General features: G+C 40.0%; 1 protein-coding gene across 1 annotated transcript in view; it reads right to left on the bottom strand.

The window, feature by feature from the left end:
- Positions 1 to 22,018, bottom strand: part of LARS2 (leucyl-tRNA synthetase 2, mitochondrial) — a 116,456-nt gene that overhangs the window by 59,660 nt on the left and 34,778 nt on the right. The window contains exons 6-7 of the mRNA XM_075921874.1: positions 9,041 to 9,130; positions 4,498 to 4,641 (exon numbers count right to left, since the gene is read on the bottom strand). Coding sequence (XP_075777989.1) covers positions 4,498 to 4,641; positions 9,041 to 9,130 — 234 coding nt within the window. The remainder of the gene's footprint in view (positions 1 to 4,497; positions 4,642 to 9,040; positions 9,131 to 22,018) is intronic.

Here is a 22,018-nt window from a genome sequence, read left to right as displayed (position 1 = left end):
GCCAGGTCAAATTTGGTAATGTCTAGTCAAGAATTATATGGTGATAGTGACGATACATAGCAGTCTATTCAAATAAATCCAGGGTACAGAAGACTTAAAGCTAAGGGATTTCTAATAGTTTCCCAAAAAAGAAGAGATCCCTCTTCTATTGCACTAAAAGGGATGGGCTGGGGTGACAGATTTTAAAATAAAGAAAACTCAATCGCTATCTGAATTTAGGGAAATAAGAATTTTATGACAGGTGGATGCCTAACATCATATCCATACAGATATGAGAAGAGTTTTGATACTTCAATGATAGAAAATTAAATAAACAGATACATCTACCTTCTGAGAAAATAAACTAAATATCAGCTGTAAAACCAAAACTTTTTATTCTGCTTATTGCTGACACTTACTATATTGGATGACTTTACTGCTCTCTAATCTAGGAGAGGACAATACAAAAAAGTGAAGCCAAGGGTATAGTCAAGCTTTGTTAAATTCACACTGGAAATTAATTTCTTACCTATATTTAGCCATACTCACAATAGAGTAACTGAATATATTTAAAATAGTATGATGGCTACAGAAAGTAATTTGCTAAAATGTATCATACAACAAGATGCTGGCAAATAAAAGTAATATTACACATCTCATTTATTTACTGCTCTACTGATTTTTTTTTCTTAAAAACGGATTTTTAATTTTTTCCCAAACTCTTATTTTATCCCTCTACCTTCAATTGTCTTACATTGCTAGAGGTCACACACAAATCTTTTTTCCCCAAGTGTGAGGTATGCTGAAAAAATACATATGCACAAGGAGCAGTAACACTGATATTGTACTTGCTTCAAATGCTCACTAACCAGTGCCTCAATTCTTAGCAGTTTTTGCGTCTCTCTCATTATCAAATAAACACTGTTGCCTGACATAGAACTGAGATAAATAACTAAATTGCAAGAGACAGGATAACTGAATTCCTAAAATATTCAGCTTTCTTTCTGATTATGACACTGAAGATAATTTTTCCCCATATTTTTTAGTCATAAACATAATATATACCATTTGGGGAAAACTGAAAAATAGTCATATTAATTCTGCAAATCTGACTCCAAACACTCCAAGAGTTGTTTTTGTTTTAAAAAATTAATCCTTAAAGTCCATTGCTTTGGTTACTGTTATATAATAGGAATTTAAAGCTATAGTATTCTACCATTTAATGCTATACCTTATTTATATTAAACCTGAAAGAACAGTCTGGCCTGGAAACCTGTAAGTAATTTCTGTGTTGTCATGTGGGGCACACAGGCTCTCTCCTTGCATTAATAAGCGCCAAGAGAGCTGTGGAGACGGTGTTCTGGGCGCCTCTGCAGGAGACAGTGACTCAAGAATAAGGGCTCCAAAGGGATTTGTATAAGTCTCATTCAGCCAGCGGGATAGTAAGTATGACATCGAACCTTGAGTGCGGGAAGCATAAAATCCCAAAGAGTGAAAAATTGAAAAGCAATATTTTTATTCTCTTCAGGATTCCAAGACTTTGCCTTACATTAGGAACTTTAGCTGAGATACTGTCAAGATCCATTCTCCACTAAAATGCACCATTTGATTTGATTTTATTGTGAGGAGGCGACATTCTGCACAGTAGTACAGAAATAAAGCAAAATAAAACAATAAAGAGAATTAAATCAGGATAAACAAGACTAGTTACATTTGGACCTACATTTCATGCTTGATGTGACCACTACTGCTGACAAATAAATGACAGCATTACTTTTCTATGGCATAACAAACCATTAATACAAGTTAATCAGAATTTGCTTTTAATTTGAGCACTCTCTCCTTGCAAGGGTTGCATGTTAATTATTAATCTCACTTGTGTACATCACACAAAATGTCACTTTTTTCAGCATGAAATGCTGTTCTAAATACTAACAGATAAAACATTCAGTAGAAATAAGCATTAAACTTTTTAAAAATATAAGATATTTTTCCAGATTTCTTTTGTCCTTGGTATTAACAGAACAGTCAATGGTTTGCCACGGAGTACAGAATTCTAATTCTAAAAGCAACTCAATCTTGCATTTGATAACACTGAAATACTTTCTCCTGTTGCTTCACTCATATTAGACAACTAGCCAATTAGCCCATCATAAGACGGGATTTTCAGGTCTCCTCCACATCGGTCGTCTTCTCTCCTAAGCCTCCGGTCTCTCTCTCTCTCTCTCCCACCCTCCCTCCTCATCCTCCTGCCTCCCCCCCCCTCTCTCTCAGCTCTCCACCGCCTCCTGCCTCTCTCTCTGTCTCTCTCTTTCTCTTCTCCTCCCCCTCCTGCCTCTCATTCGGGGGACTGCAGAGCCCAAATGACCTGTGCTGCATGAGGAGTGTGGAGTCCAAATGGTCGCTTGCGCCACTTGATACCACATGGCAGGCTGGCTGAGCAGCGCAGAAGTCAGCAGAGCGCCACGGTGGGAGGCGAATGAAGGCGGGGCGGTGACATTCACGGCCAGGGGGCAGGGCCTGGAGCTGCTGTCACGCCGCACGTCATCGCCCCGCCCCACACCCCTTCGCCTCCCGCTGTGGCGCTCGGCCGACTTCTGCACCGCTCAGCCAGGCTGCCGCGGGGGAGCAAGCGGTGCAAGCGGCCGTTTGGGCCCCGCACTCCCCATGCAGCATGGGCCGCCCAGAAGGAACAGACAGCATTTCAGAGTTACAGACTCTCAGACATTGGGCTACTATATATATGATTCCTTCATTATCTTTTTCTTCACGTCTGATGTTTAATTTATGTACTTTAACAAACCATCTGCCTCCATGAATACATTCACAGAGACACCCACTTAGCTCTTTACCTTAAAAAGTGACAAACAGTGGAATAGCAGTGGAATTCAGTTGATTCCAGAATGTGTGGATGTTGGTAGGGCTGAATGCCTAACCCCTGGCCAGATGGCACAAACTCCTATAAGCAGGAATCCTTCTTTTGAGGGGTTTCCCTTCAAAATGCTGAGAAAGGGACTGTTAGCTATAAGGGCAAGCCAAGGGTAAAGATGAAGCCAAGCTGGTGGGTCCCTTCACTGACCATTTCCTCACATATGGATTGGGTAGGAAGTTATGCCTAAAATTTCATAATGTACTAACCAGCTACTGAACCTGTGTACCAGTGCCTCTCAATAACTCTTTAAAAACATGCACTCAGAAAAAGTGATTCTGAGATTTAGCTATAAACTAGTGTGGCAGGATTTTATGGTTCCTGACAATTTCCACACTTTTAAGTTGAAGTATAAATATACTATTCTAGAGTTGGACAAAAACAGGTATATGAATTAATTAAAAAAATCAAATCTAAAAGTTGTTCTCCGCTTTGCAACATTCAAAATGCATCAATTTTCCATTCTTTAGTGATAAGCCTTTAAAGCCAAATATCAAAATGTTATTGAAATGTTCATAGCACCCATTTAGGAGAGGGGAAGGCTAACAAAGACCAACTTGACATATTATTTGAAGACTTGGCTGGCTGTTCATAAAAAATAACAGTGCCATTTTACAGTTGTATACAAAAATAACTAAGCAACAGATAGCTTTTTCAATGAAGCTGCATACAGTCCTAGCTGAGTAACCATAGTAACTAAATATTTCAGTGTAAGATTCTAAAACGCACAGATAACAATTTGAATAATAATGCCATCAGTTAAGCTTATTATCCTTTTGCCAAAGAAATCTGTCAAAACAAAAAAGCTAGTTAAAATTTACTTTAAAAAGAATCTATAACAGTTATTTGACATGGTCTTAAGTTTACTAATAGTTTTGAAAAATGGGACAACATGGGCATGATTACTTAAAATAGTATCTGCATAGTCAACAAGTAAGGGTTCCTGCTACAAATTTAAAGCATTGTCACTCTTTTTGCCCTCGAAAATGTGTCACCATTGATGAAGTGCCATATGAACAAACAGCATTTTTGTGTATTTTAAGAAATGAATGACTATAGGTGCAGTAACAGTAACCAAATTTAAAAAAAAACACAACTCAATTGACATACTAGAAGCCTAAAGAATGTTAAGTATATAAACAAAATATAGTACTTGACTAATACAACAGTGTAGGTAACTGCAAAACACATTATTGATCCCTTGTGCATGATTGATATTTGGTGGGTTACTTAAGCACGTACTTGGAGGTTAAGCAAAAGTAGCAGCAAGGAGAAAAAAACACTGATTCTTACTTATGAGAAGCATGTGTGAAATGCAAACCTACTCTTTTTGATTGGCCAAATATGAACAGTTAGAAAGTTAAAACATGATATAAACAAACAGAACCAACTGATGAAAACAAACCATTCCCATTTTTTATTTCTCCACTGCTAAATCCTAAACCAGTTATTTAGATCTTACTTTAGAGGAGGAGGAGAAAGGTAAACAGGACTAAAAGTGTGTACACACATGCATGCAGAACATAGTCTCTTGCTAGTCTGCTGAAGAGATACATATGGGCTGATGTACAAAAACCTAATACTCATACCTTTGCATAAACAGTAGTTTTGATAAACCACTGTTTAAGGTACTTCTGTTCCACTTTTGCTCCTGAACGCCATGAACAGCCATTTTTATCCACCTGTTCATTTGCTAGAACAGTCTGATCCACTGGGTCCCAATTAACCATGGCCTAAAAATGTTCCAGGAAACAAAACACTAGTTTCAGCGTGAGTAGATCTAACTTTTCAGAAATTGACAGCACTCAGTATAAAAACAGTTTCCAAGGCTCCCATGATCTCTGCATAAAAATGTCCATTAAAGTAATCTCCATGAATTGAGATGCGACTTAGGATCTGTTGACTGCTGTGCTCTTCAGAGCTCAAAGGCCAACAATGAAGCCTACTACGTTTCTACAGAGTCAAAACATGAATGTTTGAATGGATTGTACTAGAAGGGGGTATACTGACTCAAGGACATTTGTTATCTACAGTAATGAAGTAAAAACACAACTGAATGTCATTCTAATTGACTTTACAGAGCAAAAATTGTCTAATGTTAAATAGGTTGGTACGGATCAAAAATCTTTGGGGGCAAGAATGGGGAAAATTTATAACTAAGGTGCTCTAAACCGAGACGATGTACAGTCACTTATTAAAATGTTCAAGTAGTAATACTGGTCAGCTGTAAATATAAGTATGTTAAACAGAGTTAATAGTTCTTGCAGTGAATTTGACTATTCAACGTACATTATTTTAGTATCACTCTCTCCTACTTATAGCTATCTAAGTAAACTAGAAAGAACAAAATAGTGCAGTGGAGAAAAGATCTGTGTTCAAGTCCAGGCCTAAGCACATGTACGCAATTTGTGTTTTGTGATACTTCGGCCTAAATCCCAAATGCTGCATGTTACAAACAGCAGAAATGGACATGCATAAATTTTGAAAGATTGGAACCTCTAGCTGACCATTTATGAGAGACTGAAGAACTCTCATGGCATGGTAAATGAAAGAGATATGCTAACAGGTGTATATTTTAAAAAAACATGAATGGAAATTTAAATATCAAGAAAAGAATAAAACCGATTTCAAAAATGAATCCATGATATGAAGCATTATTTAGTAATGTCATCTGTGCTATTCACACTCAAACTGAAAAAATGCTCTGCTCCACAATGTTTTACACATTAACATACAATTTAAAATAAATTAAATACACATACGATGTAGGGGGAAGACAGAAAATCCTTATTTAAATTCTGAGATTTTGATTCTCATGTTACTACATTTTGCATATTTATCAGCATTCTTCTTTCAAAATATTCTAATTTTCAAACTTTTTTTTTTCCTTCTTTAAGCACATTGCCTGTTCTTGGAAAGAAGCAAAAGTCTCTTTACAAATTGTATGAAGGAAAATACTGTAGATGGTAGCTGATTCATTCCCTTCCTCTTAGGAATACTATTGTTATTAACTAACTTTTTATGCATCATCTGATTGCCTGCATTGACTTGTACAGTATAAATTATGATATAATGAAGTAAAGATAGATATTTTGATGAAAAATTTAAATTCCTATCTTCAAACCAGTCTCATACAAATACAAGTATTTCATGGGAATTCATGCTTAATGTGATTTAGCTACTTTTTATCTCCTTCCTACTAATAATGTCAAACTTTTTAAATTAAAAAGATATTAATAGTATAGCATGAGTTTATTACAATCCATTGTCAAAACCAATCAAAATACAGTTCTTCAATAATGGTGTGGCATATTGTAAAAGTGGCTCTAAAATGGCAACCATTTTATTAAAATAAAACTCCATAACAGAATAATTAAAATAAAACACTGATTAATATAAAATGGACAATATTAAAAAAATAACAAAACGCTAAAAAGCCAAAATGAAGCAGTATCATGAGCTAGTTTTCTTTTGCTAAATAACAACAACACATGTAAGTCAGTACAGGCAGTCCCCGAGTTACGCGGATCCGACTTACGTCGGATCCGCAGTTACGAACGGGGCCCTTCCTCTCCCTGGTCTCCAGCAGACCAGGGAGAGGAAGCAAAGCGGCGGAACAGGCAGGCAGCGGACAGGGCTGTCCGCTGCCCACGTGCTCCGCGGCTTGGCTCTGCTTTGCCCCCCCGTCTCCCTGGTCTGCAGACCAGGGAGACGGGGGGGGGGGGGGGGGGCAAAGCAGAGCCAAGCCGCGGAGCACGCGGCCAGCTGACAGCCCAGATGCGTCTGGGCTGTCAGCTGACCGCGCGCTCCGCAGCTTGGCTCTGCTTCCCCCCCTCCCCCCCCCGTCTCCCTGGTCTGCATACCAGGGAGACGGGGGGGAGGAGGGGGGCAAAGCACAGCCAAGCCGCGGAGCACGTGGGCAGCGGACAGCCCTGTCCGCTGCCCGCCTGTTCCGCCGCTTTGCTTCCTCTCCCTGGTCTGCTGGAGACCAGGGAGAGGAAGGGCCCCGTTCGTAACTGCGGATCCGACATAAGTCGGATCCGCGTAACTCGGGGACTGCCTGTACTGACTTACATGTGTTGTTGCTATTTAACAAAAGAAAACTACCTCATGATACTGCTTCTGGGCTGTCAGCTGACCTGTACTGTACTCGGGGACTGCCTGTACCCTGTACTCGGGGACTGCCTGTACTGACTTACATGTGTTGTTGCTATTTAACAAAAGAAAACTAGCTCATGATACTGCGTCTGGGCTGTCCGCTGACCGCGCGCTCCACGGCTTGACTCTGCTTTGCCCCCTCCCCACCTCCGTCCCCCTGGTCTGCAGACCAGGGGGACGGGGGCAAAGCAGAGCCAAGCCGCGGAGCGCGCGGTCAGCGGACAGCCCAGACGCGTCTGGGCTGTCCGCTGCCCGCGTGTTCCGCCGCTTTGCTCCCCGTTCCCCTGGTCTGCAGACCAGGGGGACGGAGAGCAAAGCAGAGCAAAGCCACGGAGCCCGAGGGCAGCAGGACAGCCACGGCACGTCTGGGCTGTCCCGCTGCCCCCGTGCTCCGCGGCTTTGCTCCGGACACCTGTGGTACAGCAGCTGGGGCGCTGCCAGTTGGTCCCGTAGCGCCAGTCTGGGCGCTACTGGACCAACCGGGCAGCACCCCAGATGCTCTGCCCCAGGTGTCCTGATTCAGCCACTGCTGGTCAGTTTCAGCAGCGGCTGAATCAGGACGCCTGGGGCAGAGCAGCTTGGGTGCTGCTGGGTTGGTCCAGTAGCGCCGAGGAGCGGCGGCGCTACTGGACCAACCCAGCAGCACCCCAGCTGCTCTGCCCCAGGCGTCCCCAAGTCAGCCGCTGCTGAAACTGACCAGTGGCTGACTACAGGAAGCCCCTGCCCCGGGCTTCCTGGAATCAGCCGCTGATCAGTTTCAGCAGCGGCTGAATCTGGACGCCAGTTCCGACTTACATACAGATTCAACTTAAGAACAAACCTACAGTCCCTATCTTGTACGTAACCCGGGGACTGCCTGTAATTGAAAGTCATAGGGATTTTTAAAGCGGTGTTTTGTCCCTTCTATCTCACTATTGCATCCTCTCCATTAGTGTTCAGAACTCATGCAGTCTCTCACTAGAGAAGAGACAGGATTTTGTTGTGATGAATATAAACTCGGTTTTTTATTGAGGGTGAAAGACAGAGACAGATTCTGTTGATTTTCACTGACTCCAGCTCTAAGACTAATTAGGTTGGACATTAGGAAAAACTTCCTAACTGTCAGGATGGTTAAGCATTGGAATAAATAGCCTAGGAAAGTTGTAGAATTCCCATCATTAGAGATACTTAAGAACAGATTAGACAAAAATCTATCAGGGATGATTTAGATGGTGGTTGGTCCTACCGTGAAGGTAGGGGACTGGACTTAATGAACTCTTGAGATTCGTCCCAGTTCTAGTATTCTATGATTCTAATGTATAAACTAATAATTCCTGGACTGGCATTCACAATAATGGAATGGAGCTTTACATCCATATTCACTCAAAAGTACATTTTAATAGCCTTAGCAAAGCCACAGTCAGTCTTCTAGTACTCCATTTATAACAACAATAAACGATACTACTGGCTGTTTAGAAATACTGTTTTAGATAATATCTCAAGTGTGCTGGAAGCAGAGATGAAGATCCGCATTAACTGGTCTCAGCACAGACTGAAGAGTCTTATTGATGATGAGGTCAATCCCAATCCCATTTAAATTAATGGCAAATCTTCCATTGACTTTGCTAGGAGGAGGAGAACACCATAAGCAAGCAGGAGTTGTTCTATGACATCAAGAGCCATAAAATAAACAAACAAATTTGATCTACATCATTCATTTGGCATACTAATATTGCATACTAATAGGGACAGCGTAAACCATTTGATAATACAGATCATTCATTTGCCCTGCCATTATGCCTAGCAATGCATAATGTTACCCATTAACATTTCATTTTCTTTTACAGCGATATACAAAAACACACAGTAATGCAGATATCTGTTCTGTTAATGAACATGAACTGAAGAGCCTGAAAAAAGATCTATAGTATGAGAGAGTCAAGACATTAAGTTTAAGGTACATGTATAATTTTATAGGTCAAAGTTTGCACTTACCTCCTTTTGATAGGCTAACCCAGCTTCAAATAACTTAATAAAGAGGTGCTGTGTCCATTTATAGTACTCTGGCAAACAAGTGGTTATTTCCTGTAAAAAGATGGGGAAAACATTCTATTATCTTCCTGTTACATCATAAATCAAGTGATTTACTTAGTAGACCTTATAAATATTTGCAGCCTGTAGATTAGCCATATAAATAATTGCAACCTGCAGAGAAAATACATACTGTATTAATTACATTAATTTAGAAAATGTGCACCAGGACTGAAAATGTACATATGCAAAATGAAAGAAATCATGGTTTGTGGGGGAATGTCCCTCAGTACCTTCAAGTAACAGCCAACCCATGGAGCTGCAATACTCCTATAATGCTTCTTTCCAGCCCCCTGGAGGAGATAGGACGGGAGAGATTACACGGTGGAGCGGGTTGATTTTTCTGAAGTTGGCAGCAGGAGGGGATAAACTGGTTTCATAAAGACAAAGAATAAGCCAACCCCTCTAGTGAGGTGTGATCAACAGATGGGCAACCACCCATCACATGGCCATCCTTTGGCAACAAAAGGGGAGCAGGAACAGATCAACTGGCATTTTAGCAAACAACATGGAACTTCTTTCACCACAAGACTCCATAACTCTATCCTCACAAGGAGAAGGAAGTCCATCTAGACATAACCCTCAGGACAATCCATTTCATAAGGTAAATGAACCATAAAAGAGAGGAGCAAAAACACCTCAGCTTATCACTTTCTCTTTCTCCTATGAAAACATGGGAAACCAGCCCACTGACTTTGGCGTAATTCCTGTTCTGAGAATTTGGTCAGCAATGGTGCTGACAACTTGTGGTAAGGATTTTACCTTGAACCCAGTCTTAACTTTGTTAAGTTTTAGCTACAAGAAAACATTTTATATTTATTTCTCTTGTAACCATTTCTGTCTTTAATACATTATCCTTTCACTCACTTAAAATCTCTCTTTAGAGTTAAATAAGCTTGTCATAAATCTAAACTAATCCATTGTTTTGGTTAAACTGAACTGTTTGGTAAATCCAATTAGAGTAGTAAACTACTGTATAATGACCTCCTGCAGCAGCAACTGACATATAATATCTAAGCTGTCCAGGCAAGAGCTGGACAGTGGAAAAAAATGGTTATTCCTCTTCTTGTAACTGTTGTTCATGTCCATTCTAATCAGGTATGTGCATGTGCACAGGCACAGCAGCCAGAAGATTTTTCCCTTAGCAGAATCGGTCAGACATTTCTAGGAGATGTGTGTACCAGTGTTCGTGAGGCCAGGCTGGAGCTATCAATACCTCAGAGGCTTCTTCCCTACGGATCTTGAGGAATACCCTGTGAATGAAAGGAAATGTATATAGGAGATGGCCTCCCCACAGGAAGATGAATGTGTCCATGCTGCTGTCCGCTCTGAGACTCAGGAAGGAGGAAAACTGCTAGCAATTCCTGTTGTGCTGCATGGTGAACAGGTCTATATGGGGAAAGCTCTACCACTGGAAGACTGAGTTTGCAACATATGGGCATAGGCACAACTTGTGGCTTTGGAAGGACCTGCTGAGATGGTTCACCAACTTGTTCTGTATTCCAGGGAGGTATGATGTTTGCAGGTGTATTTAATGCTCCCCACAAAAGGCACACAGCTGGCACAGGGGAGAGTAATATGCTTGTTCTTCCTGTTTGTTGATATAAAACATTGCTATGTCATAACCAGGGCTTGACAAATAATGTAATCTACTCGCCTATGGCGAGTAGATTACAACCCGGAAGAGCCGGCACAGAGCGATCTGAGCATGCGTAGAATGGCACAAAACCACGCGGCTGGCAAGCGGAGCTCACCGCCGCTTAGCGAGCCCTGGTCATAACTGATGTGCGTCTCCCTGCCAAGTGGGCTTGGAAAGCATGGCATGCTAGGCAGACTTCTCTCAGCTCTCTGACATTGATGTGGAGAGTGTATTCCATCTGAGATCAGAGGACTTATGTTCTGAGGTCTCCCAGAGGTCCCTCCATCCCAAGGCTGACTGTCACTAGCAAGAGGGATGACTGAGGGCTGGAGTACGGGTCCAAGCCACCAAAGGAAGAAATCAAAGACTGAGTGAGGCAGAGTCACAGCCTTGTTTAAATTGTCCTGACCTGGCCGGTATGCTGAGGCTAGCCAGGACTGCAACAGCCACAGTCTAAGCCTGATATGTTGCACCACAAAGATACAAGCTGCTATGTGTCACAGGAGTTTAAAGCAGTTCCTTTGCTGGGTGGCTGGGAACTGCCTGAGACTTCAAATGATACCATCCAGGACCCAGAACCTCACTTCCAGAAGGTATACTCTGGCATAGGTCGAGTCCACTAATATCCCTATAAATTCTGTCTTCTAAACTAGGGCAATGTAGATTTCCCCACATTCAGGAGAAGGCCTAGTTTGTCGAACATTGTTCTTATGAAGTCGACCTATACCTCCATTTAAGCCATGAAGTAGTCCTTTATCAGCCAGTCCTCCTGTTGCCTGCATAGAAACATGGCCACGACTCCCATGCTCTTGGAAAATACTTGAGGTGCCACTGACAAGGCAAACAGAACTGTGAATTGGTAGGGGCTGTCGCTGACCACAAACCTGAGGTCCCTTCTGTGTGATGGTGTGATTGCTATATGGAAGTATGCATACTTCTAGTTGAGGGTGGCATACCAGTCCTCTTGATCCAGGGAAGAAATGATGGCCAAAGAGACCATGTGGAACTTGAGTTTCTTCATGAAACTTTTGAGCTCTCACAGGTCCAGGATGGGCCTGAGCCCACCTCTGGCTTTCTGCATTAGGAAATACCTGGGATAGAAGCCATAGACCTTCAGCTCCTGAGGAATCTTTACCACTGCTTCTAGCAATAGAAACAAGTACACCTCCTCTCAGGAGTTGCTTGCAAGAAGGTCCCTGAAGAGCAACAAAGAAAGGGAGTGGAAGGGCAGGAGGGCTGAGAATTTGAGTGAGTATCCCTTTCTGCTGTGCAAAGTATCCATCGGTTCAATGTGATACAGGTCCATGCAGGGCAGAAAGGGGTTCAGACAAGAAAGTAGGGTGAGTTTGATCCAATCCATGTGCAGGTTAGAAACATGAAGCATAAACCCATTTATATATTGTGAAAGTAGAAAGAATTATACTGTAAGAAAAAGATGAATTGTGCTGTAATAACTGAATAAGTTGAAGGAATTCTGTTTGTCTTTTTAAGAGAAAGAAGAAAAGTATGTTAATGTTGATTGTAGGTATGCAGATCAAGGTGCTAGCCAATTTGGGCCTGAGTTTAACAGGAAAAGGAACATTAAGTGTTAGACAGGAAACAATTCCAGATAATCAGGGAGATATAGCCAGGAGATTGCTGTGTGCTTAATATTGAAATGAAGATACTTAATCACACTAATAATGTGAAGTTTTGCCACACCCTTTGATCTTGTTAACTTGGCCTTTTGACTGTATAAAATCTAGGGGTTTGAACCTTGTATGGTACTCACATTTCCTCCATGCATTCTAGCAAAGCTTTGCAGAATAAACAGAGCAGTCTGCCAAATCTGTGAGTCCTGTCTGACTTTGACAATATCTAGATGTGCTAGTGAAGCCCATTAACAGTACTCAAGGATCTTAATGGTCTGAAAGTCATGACAATGATCTGTGAATAGTCATCTTATTTTTCCTGTAAGTCTGGACTATGATTGTCCTACCAAGACATGTGGCCAGGTCACCTGATACTGGAACCCATTTTGGATGCTGTACTTTTCCATGGAGGTATGAAAGAGTTGAAGCTGAACACAGCTGGGGAAGTTGGCAGTTGCAAGACACCAAGTGACCCTACTTATCACCTGCTGGAAACATCTAAGACTGAACAGGAGAAGGATTGGGCTCAAACTAGGAGGCTGCCTAGTTTGTCAGAAAGATGATTAAAACTACTGTTAGGGTAAGAAATTGCATGTAACAAGTTTTAGAGTATTAAGTTTAGCTGTTATGTTCTGTTGTATTTTGTTTAGTAACTTACTTTGATCTGTCTGTCACCACTTGCAACCACTTAAATCCTACTTTTTATACATAGAAAAAAATCACCTCAAAAAAGATATTTTGGCCTTGGAAAGGGTTCAGAAAAGGGAAACTAAAATGATTAGGGATTTGGAACGGGTCCCATATGAGGAGAGGTTAAAGCGACTGGGACTTTTCAGTTTAGAAAAGAGGAGACTGAGGGGGGATATGATAGAGGTCTATAAAATCATGAGTGGTGTGGAGAGGGCTGATAAAGAAAAGTTATTTATTAGTTCCCATAATAGAAGAACTAGAGGACACCAAATGAAATTAATGGGTAGCAGGTTTAAAACTAATAAAAGAAAGTTCTTCACACAGCGTGTAGCCAACCTGTGGAACTCCTTGCCAGAGGAGGCTGTGAAGGCTAGGACTATAATAGAGTTTAAAGAGAAGCTGGATAAATTCATGGAGGTTAGGTCCATAAAAGGCTATTAGCCAGGGGATAAAGTGGTGTCCTTGGCCTCTGTTTGTCAGAGGCTGGAGAGGGATGGCAGGAGACAAATCGCTTGATCATTGTCTTCGGTCCACCCTCTCTGGGGCACCTGGTGCTGGCCACTGTCGGTAGACAGGATACTGGGCTAGATGGACCTTTGGTCTGACCCAGTACGGCCGTTCTTATGTTCACTTTGGTTTATCATTAAACACAGCATAAATTGCTGTTACCCAGGGGAAACAACAGCTGTGCATATCACTTCTTCATTGATAAATGGGGAGAACAACTTATGAGCTTGCTCTGTATAAAACTTTTAAGAAAAGTAAGATGGGTTTATCTGTGTTTCTAGTCCCATTGGGGCTGAGCACCTGGGTGCTGTGTCAAGTTCCTGTGACTGAGCTTTCTTGTGCAATAGATCCACTGTCCGGTTGCTTTTAGATTCAGTCATGTGCTTGCTTAAGGAATATAAATACATTTCTACTACTTTTCCTTCTGTTAGCTTTACAAACACAGCACAATAGAAGTGTGAGCTGGATTCTATCTAAGGCCCTATCATGGTCACTAAATCAGAAAGACCATAACTTATCAGATTCCAACATTAGCCATTAGAAAAAACAGTAAAAACTTTACACTTGTAAACTGAGCAAATGTGATCTAGAATCTTCAAAAAATGTCAACAAGCATAGACCACATAATGCCTTTATCTCCGTTAGTTGTGACATGATGCGTATAACATCACCTGACATTCAAAGGCCTTTGAAATAATCTCTGCATAATAATTTCATTCATTTTCTACAATTTCAATATTACAGTTTTGACTTGCAGCTATGAACAATTAATACATTTTGTGCAAATATGTCTCAGAACTGAAAATAAGGCTTTAAAGACCAAAGAGAGAAATTTAATGGTAAATTTTCAGCACGTGTGAAGATTTAGCAATTCATTAACTTCATACTCTGTGCTGAAAACGGACCACTTCATTAAAAGACTGACTCCTGTCTTAGACAATACAGCATCTATTTGGTATTGTTTGCATGAAATTCAATTAATTTAGCCTGGTTCTCCACTCTGTGATGCCAATTTTATACTAGCATAGTACCAGTAAAGCCAATGTAGTTATGTCAGTGTAAATACCAGTAATATAAAAGAGTAGAGAATCAGTCTCAATTGAACTTTTTTCTTTGATACATCAGGATATCATAGTAGCCTCACACTATAAACCAAATGAAATAATGTATCAAAAAAGGTTGAGATAAAAGTAATGAAACAGAAGCTTGTCTCTGATCCTGATGGGCAGATTATCATTTGAAACTACAGGAGACGACATTCTCAATTTAAAATGGTAGTTAGGACACTTAGAACGACACAATAAAAATCTCAACTGTGCAGTCAGAATCTCATTTGTATTCTCTCCTGTAGGTGGTGACCTGACTTGCCATTCATGAGATGAAATAGAATAAATCACTAAAAGTGATTTGCTCTCAAATCACCAAACAGCAAAGAGGTTAGTCAAATTCATAATTTATTTAACATTATAACCTCAAAGGACTGAAGATTCATGTCACGAATAAAAAAGATAGAGCAACATCATTGCAAGTCAAGCATAAAGAGACTTTCTAAACAATGAACAAGGTCTGAGATCAAGAAATTGTGTTGCTGCTGATGACAAGCCAACAACCACCCCCAAAGACAATGTGAAAAAACGATCCCTCTACCTTTAGTTTAGCACATTAAGACTTATAGAAAAAAATTAAAGTTGCATATTTCCCAACTACAAAACTCTAAAAGTATCTTTGGTAATGTCCTTTTGTTAGCTTGCTAACATTTTTAATTAAAGACAGGTGTGAGTTAAAGGTTTTATGTGTGCTGCCTCAAATGACCCCCCAACATAGATTTGAAGGTCTTCAGCCTTTCAGATACAAACTAACAAGAAAGCATTCATGAAATGTGTCTGCAAAACTACAAAATGGGATTCTTCCTGCAGTCAATCAAATTTAGCTCCTTTCCTTGTGAGCACAATCCTCTAGTATATAATAACTACTAGGGATGTCAATGTGTAGACAACTACATGAATGACTGATAAATCTGGGTTTATTGGTTAATCCTGACAACTACATTCATTCGCTCCCCCCAAGCCTCTGTCCACGGGGAGCTCAGACCACCCCCATAGGTAAGGACTGCTGCCGCAGAAGCAGCAACATGGGGCGGCAAGTGAGAGTTGCTCCGTGCGGGAAGCTGGTTTTTAAATCAGCTCCCTTTGTGGACCAGCTCCCACCTGCCACCCCATGCTGCTGCATCTGGTATAAAGGGAGTAGCCTGGGATGGCACGGGGCTCCCCAGAAGTGCTGCTGGGAGTGCACTGGCTGCCGGCCCCACCCCAAGGATTATCGAATAGTCATGTATCTGCTAAATTCTGATGCAGTTACACAACTATTCAATTACACACTAACATCCCTAATAAATACATACACAAACACCCGTTTGGGCATGGTGTAGAGAAAAATATTCTGTAACACAAAGCAGTTCAGGTGAATGTGTTTTCACCTATTAGAATATTTGCATTTTTCCTATTAAAATAAAATAAATACATGTTAAAATCCTCCATATTTACAAAAATGAATTATTCTTTTCATTTGGTCATTGCAAGTATTCCTCAGTCTCTGTGACACATTTAGAGACAAAATGCCACCAGGCTGTTTGATGAAATTTTTTTTAAGGGAAGTGATCCTCCCTGTTCTTTCTCCCTCAGTTTGTTCACTGGCTAAGCACAAATATATGTTACTTTCACTAAAAAGTATCATCGTTTATAGCTAACGTTGCTGTACTCTCTCAGGAATGACACAATGCTACAAAGGCCTGGTCTACATTAGGGAGTTATTTCAAAATAACCCCCTTATTTTGAAATAATAAGTGGTGTCCACTATATCAAGCCCGTTACTTGGAAAAAAACAGGCTGTACTCCTGCTTTCTGTACTCCTGCTTTCCGCAGGGAATAATGCTAATTTCAAAATAGTCAATTTGAAATAATGTCAGTGTGGATGCTGCAGAGACTCTTTAACACCAGATTACAGAGAGACACTTCAGAACTTTCATTCATGCTTAAATTTGACACTTTATAAATGGGCCTTAACAAAGATGCTAATTACCTTACACATAATAAAGACAGCTTCTCTACTTATCACCCCCTGATTAGCCAATTCATTGACTTATAAACAGCTATTCCCTCCCCCCCTTCTGTTCTAAATCTGATTTGCCAGTTTAATAATGTGTTCACTTTTTTCCTTGTATTCCTTTGGTATATATGGTCATGCCAATTCTCATTCAGAATATGATCTGAGGAAGTGGGTCTGGCCCATGAAAGCTATCACCTATTAAACCATCTTGTTAGTCTTTAAAGTGCTACATAGTTTTTCCTTTTGTTTTAGCAAGAGCAGACTAACACGGCTACCTCTCTACTACTTCCCACAGTAATTTGAAGTATTTATTCCCCAGTATTTTTTCTGGGACTCTGTGTTGAGGTAGTATATCCACAATAACAGAGCCTGCTTTGGACTAATTTTGAGGCTTCCCCAAAGTGGGGACACACTATCTTGATTTTGTTATTTTGAAAGTTATTATTTTGAAAATTTCCTAGTGTAGACATAACCAAACATATCACTCTCTTAACACTGTCTGATATGGAAGGATAGTAATAGATATGTAGCCGAGTTAGTCTGTCTAGCTGAAACAAAAAACAGGACTATATAGCACTTTAAAGACTAACAAGATGGTTTATTAGGTGATAATTAGGTTTATTTCGTGATGGCCCACGAAAGCTCATCACCTAATAAACCACCTTGTTAGTCTTTAAAGTGCTACATAGTCCTGTTTTTTGATATTGAAGGAAATCTCTTATCCAGAAATTTCCTCTCTTACTCCATTTATGCCCAATATTTTATCCCACCCAGAGAGGATTATGCTGGAAGAGTTAGTATTATCAGTTAATTGGCACCTTATCACTATTGTCTGAAGTTCAGTTAAAGGTTCTGTTGCAAAGAAATTCTCAATTTAAGTGAACAAACAGCTTTGCTAGTTTCTAATTGATTGGAGTGCTGCTCTGGCTCCTGCATTGGCTAGGGTTTCTGAGAGGAGTCTTAGGGTTTGTCTACACCAGGCATGTCAAACTCAAAGTCTACTGAGGGCCACACTAATGAAAATTGATAGCTTTCAGGGCCACCAATGTACTTATCTATCGGAAAGTCGTAATTATTTATTATTATAGATTATGTTTTAGGTATATTGTATAATATTTTTCAGGTCTTGTTTGCATATAATACAATAATTTGATGGGTAAAATTGTTATTTGCTCATATATAATAATTTTTAAATATAAATTTAAGGTACTTTATATATTTTTATACAACACATAACTTGTTTTGTTGAAATAAAACCAAGTATAGACCAAAACAAAAAGGGAGAGACTCATATTTCAGAATAATTGCTTCAGCCTGGCAAACAATAGCCTTGAATTTTCTTTAAAGAAACACAGTGTAAACCAGGTACATGCGGATTCTTTTTTTGCCCTGGAATTTAAATATGACATCTGTGTTGGCTGCCTTATTCTGCATCCATCCTCTCCTGCCCCGCCAAGTGTCTATTTGTCCCCAGAAGGATTACCAAAATGAATCAAGTGGCTTGCAAAGCTGGCTTTTATGCTATCCTTAGGATTTCTTAAACTTTGCACTTTCAAAGATACATGTAATATTCTTACACAGAAAATCCATGCAAGACTAACAAGTTAATTGCACTTTGGCTGCCTGATGTACAAGTGCATATTTATTAGCAATATTGGTATGCCCTGGTTTCCCTTGACTGGCTGGTATTTCTTAGATATAAAACTGGATAATGTTCTTTTCCTTTTTTATCTTTAAAGCAGATATTATTTGAGCCAAATGGGTATCTTTCAGAAAGTGGAAACCCACCCCAAGACTTAACTTAACCCTAAGTTAAGTCTATAGAGCAGAAAATAAAATAAGGATAGGTAAAATGTAAGATAGATATCAGGTGTGCAAAGTGAGAATTGATGAGCAAACTGCCAAAACATGACAAAAAATTGATAAAAGGAATCTTTTTTTACTCAATTCATCTGTGGAACTCACTGCCATTAAATAGCAGGGAGGTCAAAAGTTTGTAAGATTTTTAAAAAGATGAAGGCTTATTGATAATGAAAACATCTAAAATACCATAGGTATGATAAAAAACAAATTAAAACCCACTCATGTTTCAGGTAATAAGCCAGCCACAAACTGATGGGAGTGAAGAAGAAACATTCTCTGGCTGGGGATAAATGTCCACTGTAGTTTCTTGTGGATATGTGCGAGAACACTCACACCCCATCCTATGACACATCTTGTCTTGGCCACTTTTGTAGCTACAATGCTGGACTACAATAGAGGGTCCCATTGGCTGATTTGGCAATACCTACATTCCAAGGAAATTGGACAACAAATATTAACACAGTACAGTTAGGTACTTAAAACTCAGGATATATGAAAATTAAACTGGGAACCACAAATCATCCCCTTGTGTGTGTGTGTATGTATTACAGTACTCTTGATTCGATTCCATTCCATTCAGTGGAAAAAACTGTATCGTATTATTTGAGAAACAGTATAACACACCATTCAATTAACACTGAATTGTATGCTTATACAAGGGGAAGAGCTAAAGGTCTGTGGTCCAATACCTCCACCTTTCCCCAGAGCCAGGCACTCCCAGCCTCATTCCTAACCTAACACCTTCCCCCTCCCCCAGAGCCAGGCATCCCTAACCTAAAGCTTTCCCCCTCCCCCAGAGCACTACCAGCCCTCCCAAACGAATTGCCTGGGTCCCGGAGCCACCGTCGCTGCCACACACTTCTTCCTCAGGAGCTGGGGCAGCGTGAGTACAGCGGCCAGCTGCGAGCCAGCCATGAGCAGTTGCTGTGGCACTGTGCACAGAGCGGCTGGCCAGTTTTGATCTGCACTCAGCCACATGCTCCAAGCGGCCAGTGGGTTGCACTTTATTCTTTTATAAAACATAGTGGTGGGCTGCAAAAAACTTTGATTGGGCCACATGCGGCCCTCCAGACACCTGTTTGGCATGCCTGGTCTATACAGGACTAAAAGACCTATGGTGTCGCCACAGCTGGCCCGGATCAGATGACTCAGGCTGGTAGAGCTCAAGATTGTTGTGTAGATGTTCAAACTTGGGCTGGAGCCCAAGCTCAGGGATCCTTCAAGGATGCAAGTATCAGAGGGGTAGCCGTGTTAGTCTGAATCTGCAAAAGCGGCAAGGAGTCCTGTGGCACCTTATAGACTAACCGAAGTGTTGGAGCTTATGCTTTCGGTTAGTCTATAAGGTGCCACAGGACTCTTCGCTGCTTTTTCAAGGGTGCAGGATCCCAGAGCTTTGGCTCCATCCCAAGTCCAAACATTTACACTAAGAGCATCTATGCCTGTCATGGGACTTTCATCCTTATGCAGATATACTCTCAAAGTCCAGTTCAGGTCAAAATTCTGGCCTGTTTCCAGGTACCACGGGAAGAATAGGAAATCCATATTTAAGGTTGTTGCTTATGGAGAGGTCTGAAGAATTCCAATGCAAGATATCAGTTTGTCCTTATGAATTGGTTTCAAATACCTTGTTTTATAATGTAATCATCTGCCATTTAAAAGTCTGCTATACATATTCCATTTTCTAGTACTGAACCATGAACTTAACCAGTCTGCATTTAAAAAAGGGAGAATATTTTTGAAGTTTACCTTTAAGCTATTTCCACGGGTATTTTTTAATATCAGCAATACATGCAGCTTAAGAGCAAGAGAGAACTGTTCCTGCTGTGACCCAGCTAGCTTTAGTGAATAATACATAACTAGACTAGAGGGAACCCATTTCTTAATTTATTAGTAATCACTCTTTTCTAGCACATCCAAGTATCAAGGCAGTCACACTGTACTTGAATTTCTTCTTATTAAGAGGAAACAAACAATCTGGACACATTTCTCCAAACCATTAAAAAAATTAAACAGTGTTGAATAAAGTGTTTTTTAAACTTTTTAAGACTGAGGAACACCAAACAATTTTTTTTTTATGAGGAACACCAAGGATTTTTTGTTGAGCAGAGAAGGGGAGTGGGCGAAAGGTCAGCCATTTTGAACTCTGTTGTTCTCCGCAGCACGGTGAGCCAAAGAACACAGTTTAAGAAACACTGGTTTAATATCTTACCTGTCCATTTGGACATCATATGGCGTTTTAGATACCTAAGCAGAATCCAGAATGCTGGAAGTAAAATAATTTTCTGGTTTTCACAGAACTAAACTATATGTCCTACCTAGCAGTTAAATAGTTGTTATTCAAGTACTTGCAACCTACTTTTTCATGTGTTATTTACATCATATGCATAGTCCATGCAGAATGCAATTCTCCAAGCAATTTTACTCTCATATTATAAGCTGTGGAATTTCAAAAGTTCCCTTTTCTATTCAACCATATATAGCATGATTGGATATCAAACCAGTATTTCCACAGTAGCATTTCATTCACTCTTTCCAAAATTATTTATAACCTCATAAATTTACATTAGAAACCCAATAGCTGTAAATATTCCAGCTTGAGAAATTAAGGCCAGATCGCCAGATCTTTAGCTGAAGTCAAAGGAACTGTGCTGACTTAGCTGAAGATGTGACCTTAAATTTTTAACATGGATATAAGTAAACAAGTAATGACTATGATGGAGGAAAAAATTAGCAGATACGACATATACTGTTAAATTCTTAAATGTTCTTCAGGCAATAAAGAGGTCACTTTAACCCACAAAAAATATTGGTCAAAGAAATTACTATCTTTTAAAATTTACTAATGAGACAAAACAGGATATTACATTTGAAAATTATAGGAGAATTCATCATAAACCAGCTGAAATTGTTCACAAACCAAATTTGAATGGAGCCTGTAAAAAGAGATACAATTTGATAATTACTCTAGATATGAATTGGTGACTTCATGAGACTATGCGTTCATTGTGATAGAGTCCAAGACGGAAAGAGTTTTGTCATAATATCTTTCTTTTACTGTTGGTGATGTGTTTCTCTATGAAAATTGTATTGTCTAGTTCTTTAAAAAAAAAAAAAGTTTTAAAAAGCCAGCTTATATAGTGGCAGGAAGTTGTTTTTACAGTGATAGGTAGTTGTCTAGTATGAAGGTATTTTGGAACAATCTTATTGCCAGTATGAGAACACTAATGAAGACAGGGATATAGCAGTAACTTGTTAGTGTCACACCAGATTTGGAATCTTTTCCGTTTCTGAAGGTACGCATGATGCACGCATGAATGTATGCAAAAGGATCTCACAAAATTAGGTGATTGGGCAACAAAATAGCAAATGAATTTTAATGTTGATAAATGCAAAGTAAAGTACATTGGAAAAAACAATCCCAATTACACATACAAAATATAGGGTTGC

The sequence above is a fragment of the Pelodiscus sinensis genome, chromosome 2 (assembly GCF_049634645.1).
Source record: "Pelodiscus sinensis isolate JC-2024 chromosome 2, ASM4963464v1, whole genome shotgun sequence".
Classification (NCBI taxonomy): Eukaryota; Metazoa; Chordata; order Testudines; family Trionychidae; genus Pelodiscus; species Pelodiscus sinensis.
This window is presented reverse-complemented; position numbering and strand designations above follow the sequence as displayed.